This window comes from Centruroides sculpturatus, unplaced genomic scaffold (genome assembly GCF_000671375.1).
Source record: "Centruroides sculpturatus isolate CEXI.00-Female unplaced genomic scaffold, Cexi_2.0 scaffold1248, whole genome shotgun sequence".
In the NCBI taxonomy this organism is placed as follows: domain Eukaryota; kingdom Metazoa; phylum Arthropoda; class Arachnida; order Scorpiones; family Buthidae; genus Centruroides; species Centruroides sculpturatus.
The window spans coordinates 55,764-74,764 of NW_019385387.1; the positions used below are offsets into that span (position 1 = coordinate 55,764).

Consider the following 19,001-nt stretch of genomic DNA (forward strand, 5'->3'; position numbering starts at 1 on the left):
CCGCTGGAATGAATATAAAAAAAATAATAATAAATTATNAGCCATCTTGTATTTTCTCGCGTGCGTGGGATTGTGGGATCTCTCTTATGACTGGATCTATAGTTTCGAGCACTCTCTCGAGTCGATCGCGATTGAACCTCGTTTCAGTCGAGATTGAGACGGTCGATGGAGGTTGTACCAGGCGAACAGGGAATAAGGCTCTAGTTTAGTAGTGTTACAGAGTATAAAACATATACTTTAATATATTTTTTAAAAGAAACAAAACCACTGAGAAATGTTACGTGTGTTTAACAACGGGTTCGGAAAACTTTGAAAATGTTAACAACGGGTTCGGCCGAACCTGTGCGAACCCGCTGAATATCACCACAGTCTGTGTGAGGAATGTTTCGGATCGCTCAGTGAAATTGGGAGATCCTGAAGCATCCCCCCATACAGTTCTCACCACGACCCTTCGAACTATCATTTATTTGTTCGTTGAAGTTCCTCAGTGGATAACTTTTTGCCGATGATGAAAATGTCACAGCTGGTACGTATTCATGGATCCATACTTGAATTACATGGGAAATGAGGACAGTCCAACGTATCATGCCCAAGTTTAAAACCATTTCTGTGCATTGTAGTTTTCGAATAAAATATTGCATACAAATCCTTTTTGATCATGTCATATCGAAAATTATAATGTTCGAATGATAAAATATTATTTTGATGCAAGTTCATTTATATATTTACATAAAACAAATAATGGCGGTAGATATCGATAAATAAAAATCACGCATCACTAAAAATTACGAAAAATACGGGTAATCCTCGTATAACGCGGTAATTTGGTTCCACAAAAATGTTGCGTTGACTGAAATTACATATAATAAGTGGGTTTACTTTCCAAAACGATTTTTACGAATATAAATTTTATCTATCGTAAGAACAAATAAATTTCCAATTGTCGTTGAAATTTGCTGAAGTGCTCGATGGAGGGATTTTTTTCAATTAGGGCGCCAAAAATATCTTAAATTGCCAAGTCCAGCCATTCTCTTAATTTTTTTTTTTTTTTTTAAGTAAATTCCTTAACAGATTTACCAGAATCTTAGGCTGAACTGTTTTCATCAATATTCTTTACATCACATAATTTGGGTCAACGTTATCTGTTAATTGTACCAATTCGTCATCATTGAAATCTTCCACATTATTAATCCAAACTGAACTCAGTCGTTTATTTCTATAGTTATTTCCACTCGATTTTCTTATAATGTGCATCTAATTGTACTTCGTTTTGAATTGATTTCGATGTAATGTATTTTTACAAAACATCAGCAATTCGATAAATAGTTGTTTAAATTATAATATTGAAATACAAACTAGTTTAAAAATTGATTAAATTTTTAAATTTTGATAGAACAATTTACTTTATATCTATTATAATTTGTAATCTTTGCAGCGCATAATTCTAGAATTAAATTATTTTTCTTTCTTTGCAATTTTCATAGTCTTAATCTGGTGGTTTGAATTCTGCTAAATCATGTGCAAGTAGCATTACGTTTTTTTTAGATTAATTCAATTCATTTGCAACTCTGCTGCATTAGGAAAAAGATTGTGTCCCCTTTTGAAACATGTAGAAAATCTCATACTCAGACCACGATCTAAAATGCCAGAATGCTGTATCGAAAGCCTCAAATGCTTAAAATATAAATTTGTTAATATTTTCAAAGCATTCATTGGAATTGCTAACAGCATGACATTTGATGCTAATTCTCGCTAAGACAACCTTGGAAAGTAAATGCTGGACTTTGCTTTCTCTGTTCTACTAGTAGTCTTGTATAGTCTGGTGTTCTGAGTGAATGCACTCAGCAAAGATCTTCCGTTTGAGAATGCTGATTTGAAAAAAATTAATACAAAAATAGAAAGGTTGGAACGAACTTAAAAATAGGAAGCTTAGGAAATCGACATAGAAAAATATTTCACCCGTATGAGGAGGAGGAAAAAGACATTTGTTATAAAGCCGCTGATGAAACAATTGAGTATCAAGAACAGCTATTTCGCGACGAATACTTTAATTTATTGTGGACCAGGTATTTATATTACATAAAACTCGTTTTGATACTTTGCAATCTCATTATTACATATTTGAATTTTTATATAGCATTCTCGTTTATTCTGGACCTACAATCAGGAATTGGCCCACAGATACTTCGATTTGGAAAGTACTTTGACTGATCAATGGAATCCATACAGATCAAAAAGATATCACATCAGAATTACAAAATGAGATCAATTTAATGGCAGATATGTTTCCTTATCCTGCCAAATCTATCGACGTTATCTCTTTTACTATCCGAAAGAAATATATGAATGTCTTTTCCAACTCTATACCCCAATAAGAATTTTTCTAATGCTAATTATTTCCATTGCATCAGCAAAACGGAGCTTTTCTCGCCTAAAGGTCATTAACTTTATTTTAAAAACTGTCCTGGACCAAATTGAAGTTCAAGTCTAACCTAACCTATACGCGACAATTTTCATCCACATTCACGATGATTGCACAATATGATATAATAAAAACTTAAATAATAATAATAATAAATTATTTAAAACATCAACTTAATTTTTATTAGAAATTTATAATCAATACTTTCGCCATTCGTATAGCTCAAAAAATCAATGAATACTTTTATAAAAGTATAGATTAATAGTTGTATATGCTACAACTATTAAAATATGTTATTAAACATTATTCTTCTAAATTTTATATATTTCGTTTATTTATATATCAATAACATAAGAGTTAATTTAAATCGACAATTTGATAAATTCAATACTTACTTTTTATGGGGAGATTTATGACTCTTTTCCATTTTCACTGGACGTATTATAAATATACTTTAGAAACAGTTTTCTAGCGTATACTATCCTATCATTCGATGTAAGTTCTCCTATTCAAGAAGCTAATGATCGAACATTCCGCATCACTAAAACCAAATCATCTCATACTATTCACGTCTTTATTTCTATTTTTGCCACTTGTTACAGTTAAGACACGATCTACTTCAATTATCCCGTCCTTGAGTCGATCACAAGCTATTCAGACATCCGTCGGTGGTGTGTCGAAATTTAATTAATTAAAAATATTTATTAACGTTTAAGGCATTTGTTATTTTTCTATCGAAGAAAATAGTTTTATTAAATAACTGCACTGTTAAAAAAAAAAAAGAGCAAAAAGCGAGCGTAACTCTTTCTGAGGAACAATGACACTATAAGGATGCTTGTCAAGAACTTACTTTATCTTTCCAGTTCGTTTTAAAAGTCTTGTTTCAATTATTTTTAAAACTGTTCATAAGTTGTTATATGGATTGACCTATATTAAATTTTTAGCATCCTCAGAATAAAAAAGTTTTTAAGCATTATCAACTTTATCTATTTATACATTTATTCAAGAATATTATACATTACTTTATATAACAAAGTATGTAGTCAGGTCACAAGATGGGGCAGAAGAATTCCATTTGGCTCTTGGATCTCACATATAAGAAGTCTCAAAAACATTTGTTACAAATTAATCATTCCATTGCATTTTTATATCCTATATTAAGGAAAATCTTTAATTCCTATCAAATTTTAATATTTAATACGATTTTTAACGCTGTTGTGTACCTTATTATATTAATTAAAAGACTAAAATGAAAAATAATTGGCACAGATTCCCTCGACCTGTGAGAGTCCTGTATTCTTGTTCCTTTTACAATAATTGCTGATTTAAAATGTCATTTTTTATTAATAAAATAATAATAATTTACACAACATAAAGAGTATAAATGATACTTATAATTTTTTAATGTAAAAGATTTATATTAAAGTTACAAAATTAATAAAAAATATAAGAAGCTAACGTACGATTTAGTCATATGATTTTGTTACATCTATTGTTTTGAAATTACTCGACTTTAAATCGGACATCATCTCATCATTGATGACGTGTTGACCGACATCCTCATTATTGCGACGGATTTATTCTTTGTGGATATTACAACAATTCTATAAATTTAGACGTTATTTACTGGATATTGTTGCTACATAAAGAATACGTTGTTTACAGTAGGAACAATTTGGTGTTTTAATTGATAAACTTCGACACAATTCCTATTGAATATAGACTAATGATTAACTTTATTTGTTATTTCCGAATTCATGTCTGCTGTTATGTCTGTTCGAGTATTAATTACTTACTGAAAACGGCTGAACCCCCCTCGTGTTATAGAATGTATTTAGAGTAAATTTCTATAAAATTGTTTTGATTCCGATATCTTTAGGCTATATTTTTGGATTCAGGGGACTTTAAAACGTCGAAAAATGCAAAAACATTTGGGGGTTTTCTATATGTATGGAAATGTATGTGTGTAAGGAAAACATGTTTGTTCATCCACTTTGAAGTTTAATAACTCTTGTTCCATTTGTAGAAAATTTCTGAAATTTTTCACGGAGATTTGTGTATTAGGGGGATTGAAGCTATTAAATTTTGGTTGATAACGATCGACGGGATGAAGAGATAAAGGAGGTTCGTGTATATATTTCGAATAGGGTCGGACTTAATCACGGTTTGTTATCGGCATTTACAATTTTTTTTTATAAAACCAATCCCTGTCCTCAAAATTAAGCTTTTTTTGCCATTTTATAATAATTAAAAACATTTAAAAATTTTTAAATAAAATATAACAGATGGCTCCACATACACAGTTTCAAATGTTGCCAGGAAAGTCAAGCAACTCGTTGCTGGATTATTATTATTATTTTTTTTGTGACTCATTATTATGCCGACGTAACATGCAACATATATTATTGTCAAATAATTTCAAGAAAAGTTGAGCAAAAATTGAGTAAAGCTCAAGTAAAGCTCAAAGACAGAATGGTTATGTATTTTTCGCTGTATGTAAATTTTCGTTTGTAATGAATAACTTATGATAGTCATGGTGATAAAAACTGCCTTCCTCTCCGGGTGATCTGCATATGATTAAAAGTCCCTCATTATGTTTGCAGGGTGGAAAGAGTTAAAAGTAACATAAGAAATTTTCTTGGAATGACATAATAAGGAATTCATCGCGCAAATCTTTGTCTGAGTTCGTATTAGAATTTCCTAAGTGTTTCATTGATTTTTAAACTTTTGTCGTCGTCAATGTTTTAGTTTCGGCTTCGACCTTCATTTAAACAATATTCTTTTTGATGTTATCAATAGTTATATCTTAACAGTTATTTACGGCTTCCGGCCATAATTTTCCTCAAACTAATCGTGGATTTTTTCAGAGTATTGGTGCTTATATTCATATATAAAAGTTGTTTTTAAAGTGAAATCCTTTGACAAATCTAGGATTAATCGTTACTGTGTAATCTTTGTTATATTTCGTATTAATCGACGGCAAAAAATTAAATTTTTACATCGTTTAAATATAGTGAATATAATTTTTTAATGTAAAAGATTTATATTAAAGTTACAAAATTAATAAAAAATATAAGAAGCTAACGTACGATTTAGTCATATGATTTTGTTACATCTATTGTTTTGAAATTACTCGACTTTAAATCGGACATCATCTCATCATTGATGACGTGTTGACCGACATCCTCATTATTGCGACGGATTTATTCTTTGTGGATATTACAACAATTCTATAAATTTAGACGTTATTTACTGGATATTGTTGCTACATAAAGAATACGTTGTTTACAGTAGGAACAATTTGGTGTTTTAATTGATAAACTTCGACACAATTCCTATTGAATATAGACTAATGATTAACTTTATTTGTTATTTCCGAATTCATGTCTGCTGTTATGTCTGTTCGAGTATTAATTACTTACTGAAAACGGCTGAACCCCCCTCGTGTTATAGAATGTATTTAGAGTAAATTTCTATAAAATTGTTTTGATTCCGATATCTTTAGGCTATATTTTTGGATTCAGGGGACTTTAAAACGTCGAAAAATGCAAAAACATTTGGGGGTTTTCTATATGTATGGAAATGTATGTGTGTAAGGAAAACATGTTTGTTCATCCACTTTGAAGTTTAATAACTCTTGTTCCATTTGTAGAAAATTTCTGAAATTTTTCACGGAGATTTGTGTATTAGGGGGATTGAAGCTATTAAATTTTGGTTGATAACGATCGACGGGATGAAGAGATAAAGGAGGTTCGTGTATATATTTCGAATAGGGTCGGACTTAATCACGGTTTGTTATCGGCATTTACAATTTTTTTTTATAAAACCAATCCCTGTCCTCAAAATTAAGCTTTTTTTGCCATTTTATAATAATTAAAAACATTTAAAAATTTTTAAATAAAATATAACAGATGGCTCCACATACACAGTTTCAAATGTTGCCAGGAAAGTCAAGCAACTCGTTGCTGGATTATTATTATTATTTTTTTTGTGACTCATTATTATGCCGACGTAACATGCAGCATATATTATTGTCAAATAATTTCAAGAAAAGTTGAGCAAAAATTGAGTAAAGCTCAAGTAAAGCTCAAAGACAGAATGGTTATGTATTTTTCGCTGTATGTAAATTTTCGTTTGTAATGAATAACTTATGATAGTCATGGTGATAAAAACTGCCTTCCTCTCCGGGTGATCTGCATATGATTAAAAGTCCCTCATTATGTTTGCAGGGTGGAAAGAGTTAAAAGTAACATAAGAAATTTTCTTGGAATGACATAATAAGGAATTCATCGCGCAAATCTTTGTCTGAGTTCGTATTAGAATTTCCTAAGTGTTTCATTGATTTTTAAACTTTTGTCGTCGTCAATGTTTTAGTTTCGGCTTCGACCTTCATTTAAACAATATTCTTTTTGATGTTATCAATAGTTATATCTTAACAGTTATTTACGGCTTCCGGCCATAATTTTCCTCAAACTAATCGTGGATTTTTTCAGAGTATTGGTGCTTATATTCATATATAAAAGTTGTTTTTAAAGTGAAATCCTTTGACAAATCTAGGATTAATCGTTACTGTGTAATCTTTGTTATATTTCGTATTAATCGACGGCAAAAAATTAAATTTTTACATCGTTTAAATATAGTGAATATAATTTTTTAATGAATATCTCTTAATAATATTTCATCAACATTCTTGACTATTTCTTCACTATAAATATCTTTTTAACTCTCCTCCCTGTGGGAACTAAGAGAAATTTTCAGGCCCATAATGATGAGAAAAGGGACCTTTTATATTCTGGAAAGACCACCCTTAAAAATTAACTATTCTTTTTCATCCAAGAACAGAATATAAAAAAATACTTCTGTGATTAATTTTGTATTTATTAATATGAATTCTATTATATATTCTTATAAATAATAAATAAATAAACTGTAATAAAATATATAACACGCAAGTTTATACGTAACAAAACAATTACCTGTTTCGTTACGTATATACATCCAACTACCATCTGGTGACAAAAAGTTGAATTAATTTAATCGTATTTCTTTAATGTATATTATAAAAATTTTTTCAGTGTTAAAAAATTCTTATATATAATTAATCTTTAAATTATATACAAATATCTCGAACTGTAATCTTTTACAACAAAATCTAAGTTTAGAATGATTGTATTTCTATACATTTATTCAATAATCCTTACAACTAGAATATAAATTTAGCATGTTATTATCCTATTCTATTGTTATAAATCGATACGAAACAAATAAATTAACTAAATTATTATAATTGCAAATAAAAGAAAAAATATATATATCTATTCGTGGACGCATCTATAATATATTTATTATGTAAAAACTATCCTATTTTATTGTATAGTACCAAATAACTTATTATTGAATAATTATAGGTTAACTTTTATATTATATAGTATAGATTACATTTATTTTTAGATGCATCATTGATTTTTCAATAGAAAAATAGATGATTGTTCTTAGAGAATGACGTGATGTACAATACTGTAGTTTGCTTTGATGAGCACATATTGTATACAATAAGGAACTAGGAAAAATTTTACTTTTCTAAAAATTGTCCTATTTCTGCGATTTTAAATAGCTTTTTTTTTTTCTAATGCGAAAAGGAAAATGCTTCCAAAAGCAACAAGAATGTTGATGAAAGTGATTCAAACGGATGAATAATTTCTTACTTATTCGAAACAACTAAACGTGTTTCTCCCGTTGAATAGATGATACAATGATTACTTAACATTTATTTTTAAAAACAGGATGAATGAGAACTTCATCAAACTATGAAAAATACATACCGAAAGGAATTTGGGCGTATCCAGATTTATTTTTCAGGTCGAGTTAATCGAAATAATGAACTTTAATGGGTTCAATATAACAATTTAATAAGAGTTATAGCATGAAGTATACTTGTTAAAGATATTGAAAGGAACATTCCATTATGTTTTCTCTATTATTATTTCATATATTTTATATAAGATTATTCATTATTGTTTAAGATATTTATTTTCGTGCGCAATTTAAAGAAGGAAAAAAATATATATATTCGACCTATAGTAATTGATAGATTATAATGGCCTTTCTACTTCAAAATAAAAAAGGAAGAATAAATAAGATAATAAATATAAATACAAGTTTTTGTTATTGGGAAAAAATTCAAACCGTTAAATACTTCTGTAGAAAAAAAAGCAAGTTTTTATATTAAAAAAATAGAAAATAATTTAAATAAAATGTCATATCTATTACCAAAAATGAAGCTTTTATAGCAATAGAAAATTTTTTAAATGTAGCATTTTATTATTATTTTTCTTTTTATAAATACAATATTACAAATGAGGATTATTAAAATTAGGACAATATATATATTTTTTTAATTTAAAAACTTTGAAAACAAATTGTAAAAATAGAGCAAGAAAACAAATTAAAATTTTGATTAAAGCACAATAAAATTAATAATAGTTTTATATTTGTTGTTATAAATGTGGATAAGAAAATCAACTAATAAATAAGTAATAAGCATTAAAAAATTCTGTAATAAAATTACAAGTAAAAAATAATAATAATAATAAAGTAAAGTGATTTTGTAATAATAAGAAACTAAAAAGTAAATTTTTTTATTAAGCTTGCAAAATAATACAAAAAAATAAAAAATAAATAAAATTTTACACTAAACAATCTATTATAAGATTACAAAATCTCTTTAAATTACTCGACTGAGTTTGAAAATTAATTTTCTACGAAGAAATTTATATACCAAGAAAGACAAATGAATAATTATATAATTTATTTTTATCTAAACGTATTAAATTAATATTAAGAATGCTAAAATATATATAATTAGTAATATATTGTTTTAACAAGTGACGATTACTACTGCCATCTTGTGCGTAGAAGTGCAAAGAAATTATGTGAATTAATGATAAAATTTTTAAGTTTAAATTTCTTTATATTTATACATAGGGGTGCTTGTGTGCATAATTTTATTTTAATTAAATTTGCCGATAGTAAATATTTAGAGAAATATGAGCATCCCTCCTGCTTGAAAATCTCATATTATTTATATTTGAAAAGTATAGGTGAAAGTTTTTATCACTTCTGTACAGAAATTTTAATCAAAATCGCTAAAATTTAGACCGAATTTTGTTTGTTAGAAAGATGTAACATGTATACAATTCATCAGAGTTAAAAAGAGTAATAAGATACGCAAGGAAATGCATTAAGTAAAGATATAGATATCTGGATAGATTAAATTTCAGAGCACGAAAAGTGATAATTGCATGTAAATTAAAACCCATTCAATTACAAACACACTTAACAAAAATATTTGAACGTTTAACCTTTCTTTTTCAAGTAAAATATTTCATGCAACATAAATAAAATTCATAAATAAAAAAGTAATATATTTATAATATTTAATTTGCTAAAATAGAAATTTTTAAGAATTATTAGAATCGGTGATGAATAAAGATTAGGAATTATACTACATTTTTCATTAGTTTTATGCATTAATTATGACTAATAACTTGAAAATTGATGATGTTCAGCTACTCCATATATGTATCATTTTCTTATAGATGTGGAAGCGCATCAATTAGCTATTGATATGTAAATTATAGGTTCTTTGAAAATATAATTTATTAATTAATCGGTTTCAATAATTATTATAAATCATATTTTCATTAATTGATGTAAACCGCTTTCTTTTTTTCTTTTAAACACGTGTTAACTATTAAAACTTATCAATATCATTCAGATATGAATCAATTACAGTCGACCCTCCTATAACACTGTTGATAATTCCGTTTTATATGAATTCCATGTTGTACGAGTCACTTAGATTCTACAAATACGTGAGCCATTCACAGCCTGGCACACATATGTGTAAAATTTAAGTGACTCGTACAACATGGAATTCATATAAAACGGAATTATCAACAGTTATGGGGTCGACAGTATTTCCTAATTTCATCCTAACACTCGAGTGTTAAGAAATTAAGGATAAAAATTATCATCTTGTAAGACAATTCGTACATTTTAATATTTATGATTATGATTTATACAATAAAGAAGAAAAAATACATAATCTAGTGCAAAGACACTGTAGATGTGTAGAAGGTTTTATATAATGGGTTGTTACAGATCTAATTTTATCCTAAGTAACCGAATGAATACATCTTCAAAAAATGAACTAATTAATGAATATGATGATGATGATGATACTGAGAAATAATTGTGCACTTAGAAACAGGATTTGCTTTATAAAAAGAAAAAAATTAAATATTAATGCTTTTGATCTAAATTCGAAATTTTTTTCGGCCTATTTACTTATAAAAGAATTGAGATTGTGTGTAATTCTATGCAATAAAATGTAAAAAAAAAAATTAATGATTATTTAAAGTAGCCATTAATCTACACCCATTAAAAAAAATTCTTTAAATTATATATACATTGTATTTAATATTAATTTTTTAAAAATTTCTTTACAATTTACTTCTAGCTAATCATTCAAATATTTTTGAATTATATGTTATCAAGAGATAAAAACTTATGACGACAAAACCATTTGAAATTTCAAAATTTAAATTGGTTAAGCAACAAATTTCAGTAATTTAGTCATTTCCAAATTTACTCATAAATATTCATTAAGTAAAAATTTCTAAAAAAAAACTATTGCAAGTTTTCAATATGTAATGTCATTAAATATATTACAAAATTATCTTTTGGTTGTGGACATCATCATCTCAAATAGAAACTTTTATATTTAAAATTTTTATTAATATAGACTAGTTCTAAAATAGTTTACTCATCTCACATTACTTCATGCACTTTTAACATTCACATTTGCTAGTAGTGTATAAAATTATTATTAGTTGTATTTTTAAAATAAAAAAAACTTCTATATATATATATAATTTTTTTTATTTAAAATTGATGCTTAAACTAAATAAGCACATAAATATTTACAAATAACCTCAATGGGTGATTAAAAATAAAATAAATAAGCAAGCAAAACAAATATTTCAGATAAAAAAAAAAGCCCCTTAAAGTAGGAAAAACATTCCCATTATAAACATTTAAAAAATACCAAAATCTCTTAACTCTCTTCTGTTTTCTAACTTTATCTATCGTACAAAACTCCTTTTCGTCGGAAACAGCAACGTATGCTATACATATATAATATACAGTATATATGAACTTGGTATGACTGTGATTGTCCACAAACTGTCTTGCACACAATGTTTATACAATATAGAAAGGCACGTGATATAACATTATTTGTATATTAATATTGTTAAACTTGTTACATTTAAATTATTGCCACAAAATGGATTAGTTAATTGGCAGATATGATACAAAATATTCCATCTTTATGAAAAAGGTAAACATTATTTGAAGGGAAGACTTCACAATTATGATATTTAAAAATCAACAACTTGTAGGCAGTGTCCATATTGTACTTTACAGGTAGAAATTTCTTAATTCGGATTTTAGATAAGGACTGGAAGAACAAGTGGGAAGATCATTTCATACTATGAAACTATTTTGTTGCATACAGACGAAATTTCTAAATTTCCTATTATTACGAACATTTGTAAATAGAAGTTCAAATACTAGATGTATATGGCCTGAGGTACTATTCTAATATTTTAGTCGAAAAAAAATTTTTTTAGTACACTATGCCAACTCTTTCATCAATTATAATTTCTTCTGAAAACATTAATCTATTTGTAACTATTCCTTTAAATTCTACAACCATAGTTTTTATTTCAGAAATATTTCTATTATTCTGTTGATGTTCTTCTGTACATCCTCGTTCTTTAATATACTGCGATCGTTTTTCTTCCATTAATTCATTTTGTTGCTGAGATAATGGCATTAATGGATTAGTTGAATTTTCATCCAAAATGTTTTCTGCATTTGCAGAAACTTGATGAGGAACTTCTATTACACCATTCTTAATGTCCGTATTTGTTGCCGACGAGGCTGAAGGAATAGGCTTATTTAACACAGTTTTCTCACAAATCCAAGAATGCTGTAGGCATTCTTTGGCAGTCATGCGTTCACTGAAAGAAGAGAAAACAAATAAAGAAAGTTGCTTATAAAAAAAACTTACATAACTAAAACTAAACTAACAATGTATGAGTATTTTCCTGTGGACATAAAAATAGCTATTGACTTTTTAAATTAAATTAAACTAATGAAAAAAGCTTGTTTTTCATTAGTTTAAACATATTCTTAGATGTAATATAGAATATATATTAATAAAATTATATCATCATAAGAGTATACATTATAAAAATTATTTAAAATTAGAATGAAATTAAATCAAAATTAGATTTTATTAAGATTTCTTATTGTTCTAAAGTTTTAGCTGTATATCCTTATAAAATAAATATTTATATAGTATAAAACATAATATTATAAAATTATTTATACTGTAAAAACAGAGATTTCAGTTGACTGATATACATATTTAGAATAAATATTTTGTCATTATTTGATAAGTTTCAACTTTATTTCAATCTTATAAATATAGTACCAATATGAATCATTTCAGTAAATATTTAGAAGTTTAAATCAAATCATGCAATTAAAGTTTTTATTATAAATCACAGATAATGAACCTCTTTATTTATGCAGCATCAATAATCAAGTTTAGTTATTTAATTATTTTAAAAGTTAAGTCATATATAAATTACCTTTCCTTAAAAATATATATACACACACACACACACTTTGAAAATGGAATGGCTATTTGCAATAATATTTAATGCTTCACCCATTGACACTTTAGAGAGATCACAATTTCAGTTTTTTAGATAATGATATGCTACTTAAATCTACTGTTCAGTTTTTATAATTTGACTTACAATGATATGACACAGTCTTGACCCAATAATTTGCTATCAATAACTGTTCGTTTAATGTGCCAAAACAAGAAAAAACAAACAATTAGCTAAAATCTGTGATAGTACAATTTGAGGACAAAATTGATGATTAATTACAATAAAAATCTTCAATGTTTGTATTTTTAATAGTTCTAATGACATGTTCATTACATACCACATTCAGCATTGTTCTAAGTTTTATAAGATTGAAATAAAACAATAAACAATATATTACATAGCTTGGTCTATGCAATACTGTTCATTGTCAAAATGGTAAACTATGAAAGGAAAACTGTGCATTACATATTTCCATTGTTATTTCATTCATGCAACCTTCATTGCTGACTCCAATATCTGATAAAAGTCAAAGGATTATAACATGCTTTATCATTGATATGACCTTCACGTACAGTTACATTACATAAAAATGTATTCATCTAGCAATTATTGTAAGGTATGTGAAAAATGAATACAATCTTCAGTAAAAACACTAAATTATAATCATTGAGTAATGAATTACAAGTAATGTTTTATATACTAATGCTTGAGAATGAAATATCATCATTATTATTATTAACAATTTTAAATCAAATATTGCTCAAAATTGAACATTTACTAAAATTTTAAAAGTTTTAACATTTCTTTTCATTAAATGTTATCAATTTCAATAAATCATGGATAAATTTTATCAAATTTATAAAAACAAATTTACTAAATTCAATTAACAATATAGTAGATTCAATTTTATTGTATCACTTTGTAAAAGAAAAAAGACCATTATATAATAGTTTTATTTTGTTAAGGGACACACAAGAAAAATATTTATTTAAAAGAAGAAAACTATAAAGTATCACTAAATTAAAATAAATTTAACTCACCATGGTTCTCTAACTAGCAACCTTTGAATAAAATCCTTGGCATCATTTGATATGTTAGCAAACATTTCTGGGGGAAATTCTAAAGGAGCATGAGTGATATTACAGAATGTTTCCTGCTTTGAATCTCCACCAAATGGAGAATGACCAGATAAGAGAACATATGTTAAAACACCAATACTCCTGAAAGTATCAAATTAAATAAATAAATTTTTAAAAATTAAAATAAACGAATATTAAAAACATAGTTTTAACTCCATAATAAAATTTTAAATTTAAATTTGGCCTATGTTACTGTCTCATGTTAAATTAGAATAAATTTTTAAAAATTAAGTGAAAAATTAACAGAATTTTAGATGGCACTGTTATCGGAACGTTACGTATCACGTGAATTGACAGATAAATAGGTGTTGTGATATTTTTTTGCTTGAAGTAAAGCTAAAACAAGAAAAATGCTCAAACCAAAAGCATTGACTCAAGTTTTGAGTCAGGCTAATACAGGAGGAATCCAATGTACTCTGTAAGTATCACTACAGGAANTAAAAAGCAAAAATACTAAAATAATCATAAGTAAGACTATTTTTATTTTTTTTATTTTAGATTTGTAAAAAGTCCATGTATAGATGTTTGAAGAGTTTTCACTCCACATCTAATTGCCAGATGGACAAGGTCTTTTCTAAGTATAGCAGCTTGACAGAAAGGGTGTTGGACTTTTGCCATTAAATGCTAAGTGAAACAACTCTCTAGTTGTTTGACAGATGTTCAGTCAGCATGATTTTTAAAATACCAAAAGTAGTAAGCTCTTTATTACTTGACAATGAAAGATGCTGAACATTGAATTAGTCAGATGTTTTCGTGTCTTAAAAACTATTAAAAGTCAATCTTAATAATGCTGAACAAAGTCAAAATCATTTTTAAATAGATAATCTTTTTTTAGTCTTACCTACATAATCGGGAGTTCCTACAATTTCTCTTATTTCGATATCTTTAGTAATAAGACGAGAAATACCGAAATCACATAACTTAATATTTCCTTGGGGAAACGCACTTGTTAAAAGTAAGTTTTGAGGCTGAAAATAAATTTTAAAATTTATTTTTAATCTTTAAATGTTTAAAAATATAATTACTTATTTAATATTCTATTTAATAAGAAAGGTGAATGAACAGATTTTTTAAAATTCTTTTTTCCTTAAACTTAAAGAAGGAAATTGTTATAATATAAAGCATACTAAACAGTAAACAGAAAAAATATATATATATGTATATATAAAAAACTTTTTAAATATATTATAATCCAATAAAAATCCTATAAGCGAAAGGAATTTATTTCCTGAAATTGGTATTATCTAACTATTATAACTACTACTACTTATCTAAAATTTACAGGATATAGGGGGGGTATATCAAGGACATAAAGTAACGTTTTGTAATACAACCTACAATCTATATTTACAACTATTGTAAATCCAAAAGAAAAACTAAGCTCATATTTTTACAACTGAATCATTTGTTATTTTTATTAACATATTATCAAAAATGGACACGAAATATCTATTGATAACAATTATTAAAATAACTGTAAACATATTCTGACAATTGTTTAATGTTATCATCATTAGTACATTTATTTCATAATAAAAGTAAATTATATTATAGATTCTGAAAAGAATTAACTTTCAAAATAATTTTATTTAAATAATGAACACCAAAAAAGTAATATAAAAAAAAAGTTAAGGCATTCTGTTTCCGAGCCGTAAATTATAAAAGAAAATTTCACGTCTAGCGGTTTAGTGTAAACTAATAAATAATCATCAGTAATGTGTTTAAAATTCTACGATGAGTTTAGCTTCTTTTTTTTCCTTTTTAAGTTTCGGTTTTCCTGATTAAGGCGTAAATAAACCAGGATGGTGACGATAAGTCTGGAGTACTGGTTAACAGCTGAATAGATACTAAAATCTAGCATGGGAAAAAAAAGGGTCGAACGACTGAATGGCACCAAAACGACGTCAATCCGGATTCCCCATGGAGCCGTCAAGACAGTAGCTTATTTTCAATGAATACGTGACGTAAGCGGATGAACTTTTTTCTGGTATCAAATACAGAAGGTCACTAACAACCAGTTATCAGTCCTAGCACGAAAACCATTCCCCGTCTGTCATAAACTGGAAAATCATTACTTGGGAATTTTTCGTTCTTTTTTCAAAAAACAACGTTTAAAAAATTCGATGGAATTTTTAGGCGTGGTTAAAACAACAAACGTCCTTGCGACAAGCCAGAAAAATGGTTCTACGGGTCATTCCAGTACGGCATCAGCATTTGCTCAATTTAATTTCGCTGAATCGCTAAAGAAGTTTGCAGAGTCAGCAAATTAATTGTTTTCGGTCAATCGGTTTTTACCCCTGACCTCATTGCTGGAGCTAGTTTATGACAATGTTAAGTCCTTGGGGGTTTTACTTCTATACAAGACGCATAGGAATCTTAATACCGGACATTTTGGTTCTACACGTTATTATTACCAGCATCTATCCATCTCGTATCGAAGTTTTTGGAGAATCGAGGGCAGATATATTAAAATCGGCCACTGGATATGGGACAGCCGGGAAAACTGCGGGGAAAAAAACCGGTTTGGTATCATAATATCCTTTTTTTTTTAAACAGAAGGCTCGAAAAACATTCGATATTAACCCCGGAGCGGAACTAGTCTAGAATGATAATAAATTATACAACATATTTTTATACCTTAAGATCTAAATGTGCTACATTGAGATCGTGAAGAAAGATCAGTCCTTCCAATATCTGGCGCATCAGACGCGATGCATCTCTTTCACAAATTACCTCTTCGTCTTCTAAAACACGCTGCACTTCACCACCCGTTGCCCTGTTCAGATTTATAATAAAAAAAACCATTGTTAAAAATAAATTAGTAAATAAAACATTTGTTCATTTTGTTTGTTTATTCACTTACATTTCTAGAACTAGGATGATTTCTGATGACGTTTCATATATTTCATGCAAGCGCACAATTCTAGGACAGACTGCACTCAATTTCAAAACATATATCTCATGCATAATTTCGTGTCTAACATCAGACGCTCTTCGTCTTTTGCGTATGTATTTGGCTGCATATTTAATGCCTGTTTCCTTATGGCAACATCGTCGGACTGTAGCGAATTTACCCCTATAATTAATTAGAAAAATCATCATTAATTGTGTTATTAAAACTTGGAATAAGGACAAAATAGTAAATATTCACCGATTGAAGTTAATAGGTTATATTTTTGGCAGAATTTCATTAGATTTCATAAGAATATTTATTTACTTTCAGAAAAGTCCTTGTACTCGGCTCAAAAATTAGGCTAATAAGAGTTCAAAGCTTTTTTTTTTCTTTTGCACAGATTTCCTCCGATTAACGGATTATATTTCATAATTTTATTATTACTAAGAAAATTTTAATATTGGAATTATTAGAGTTCATTAACACCGAATACGAATCGAATATTAAGATGCTGCGAGCCGTAAGCTTGTTAATGGGTGTCTTTAATTTAACAAGACAGCGTCCGAAGAATGATTTTGGCTCGGCGCTCACTTAAGATAGTTTTCTCCTGCCAAATATTCCTAGCGACACTGCGAGAAATACCGACGAAAATTTATTGAAAAGGATAAACAACCCGCGACTTTTGATACATCAAAACAATCACCCGGACGCCAGTTAACGAAACATAAATTTTCATTATGCGATATGCGCGGTTGGAAGGCATTAAAAATATGACGTCAGCCGTTCAAACACGTTAGATTGAATTGGAATCTCTAACAAATCTGACAACGCCCGTTCGTCCACATTCCTCCAACGGAAAGTGCATCCGTTTCCGGCGGACGTCACATGACCGGACATCCCGGACAATGTCGCATAGATACCAGACAATATTACGAGATGGATCGTAACCGGATAGATTACATTTTGCATAATCCAGTTCTTCAAAATTATGCATTTATTATGTACACACGGCAAAACATGCCATCCGTTTAGTTTTTATGTACCGAACTCGCATCGTATTGCGGAAATCTGTAGCGAGGAACTTAAATCTAAAAAAGATATTTAAACTTTTGAGAAACGATCCCGTTTGGTCTTAAGCCAGACATAGTTGGCATAGCGTTTCGGTAGACGGGGAAAGTCTGTCGGCCGGAAAGACAGTAGGAAATGTTTCTTTTGGAAAGGACTTAAAATAATGTGTTCGTTGACCCAGACATCGCGGGAGGCCCCACTTTTTTTAAACGAAAACAAATCTCTAATTTCTAGGTTCGTCACTGTTTACACTTAATTCGGATCCCCCGCTTTATAAAAAAAATGCAAGGTACACAACAAACATATCCAGGGCTTCCGTGTCCTATTTCTCGTAAACAAAATATTAATTCGTGTTTGTCTATTCGAGACAATCGACCTCAATCTAATTCATGCGACATTAAAACGTTTTGTAGAAAAGAAAAAATGTTTCCGATTAGCCTAAAGGTGAATGAAATAGAAAAAAAATTGACCTTGATTCGCCCTATTGACCCGAAGTCGTCTTTCACCTTTTTTTTTTCTTCTTATNTCAAATAGAAACTTTTATATTTAAAATTTTTATTAATATAGACTAGTTCTAAAATAGTTTACTCATCTCACATTACTTCATGCACTTTTAACATTCACATTTGCTAGTAGTGTATAAAATTATTATTAGTTGTATTTTTAAAATAAAAAAAACTTCTATATATATATATAATTTTTTTTATTTAAAATTGATGCTTAAACTA

The 19,001-nt window shown here is 28.0% G+C and overlaps 1 protein-coding gene across 1 annotated transcript; it reads right to left on the bottom strand.

The window, feature by feature from the left end:
• Positions 1–11,385: 11,385 nt before the first annotated feature.
• LOC111638402 (serine/threonine-protein kinase 17A-like) lies at positions 11,386–17,654 on the bottom strand. The gene is made up of 7 exons (XM_023384108.1): positions 17,464–17,654; positions 17,176–17,388; positions 16,950–17,088; positions 15,127–15,280; positions 14,728–14,740; positions 14,214–14,393; positions 11,386–12,510 (listed from the first exon to the last, which is right to left on the bottom strand). Exons 2-7 carry the CDS (start codon positions 17,277–17,279, stop codon positions 12,114–12,116), a joined length of 987 nt encoding a protein of 328 aa, XP_023239876.1. The 5' UTR covers positions 17,280–17,388; positions 17,464–17,654; the 3' UTR covers positions 11,386–12,113.
• Between the last annotated feature and the right edge of the window lie 1,347 nt (positions 17,655–19,001).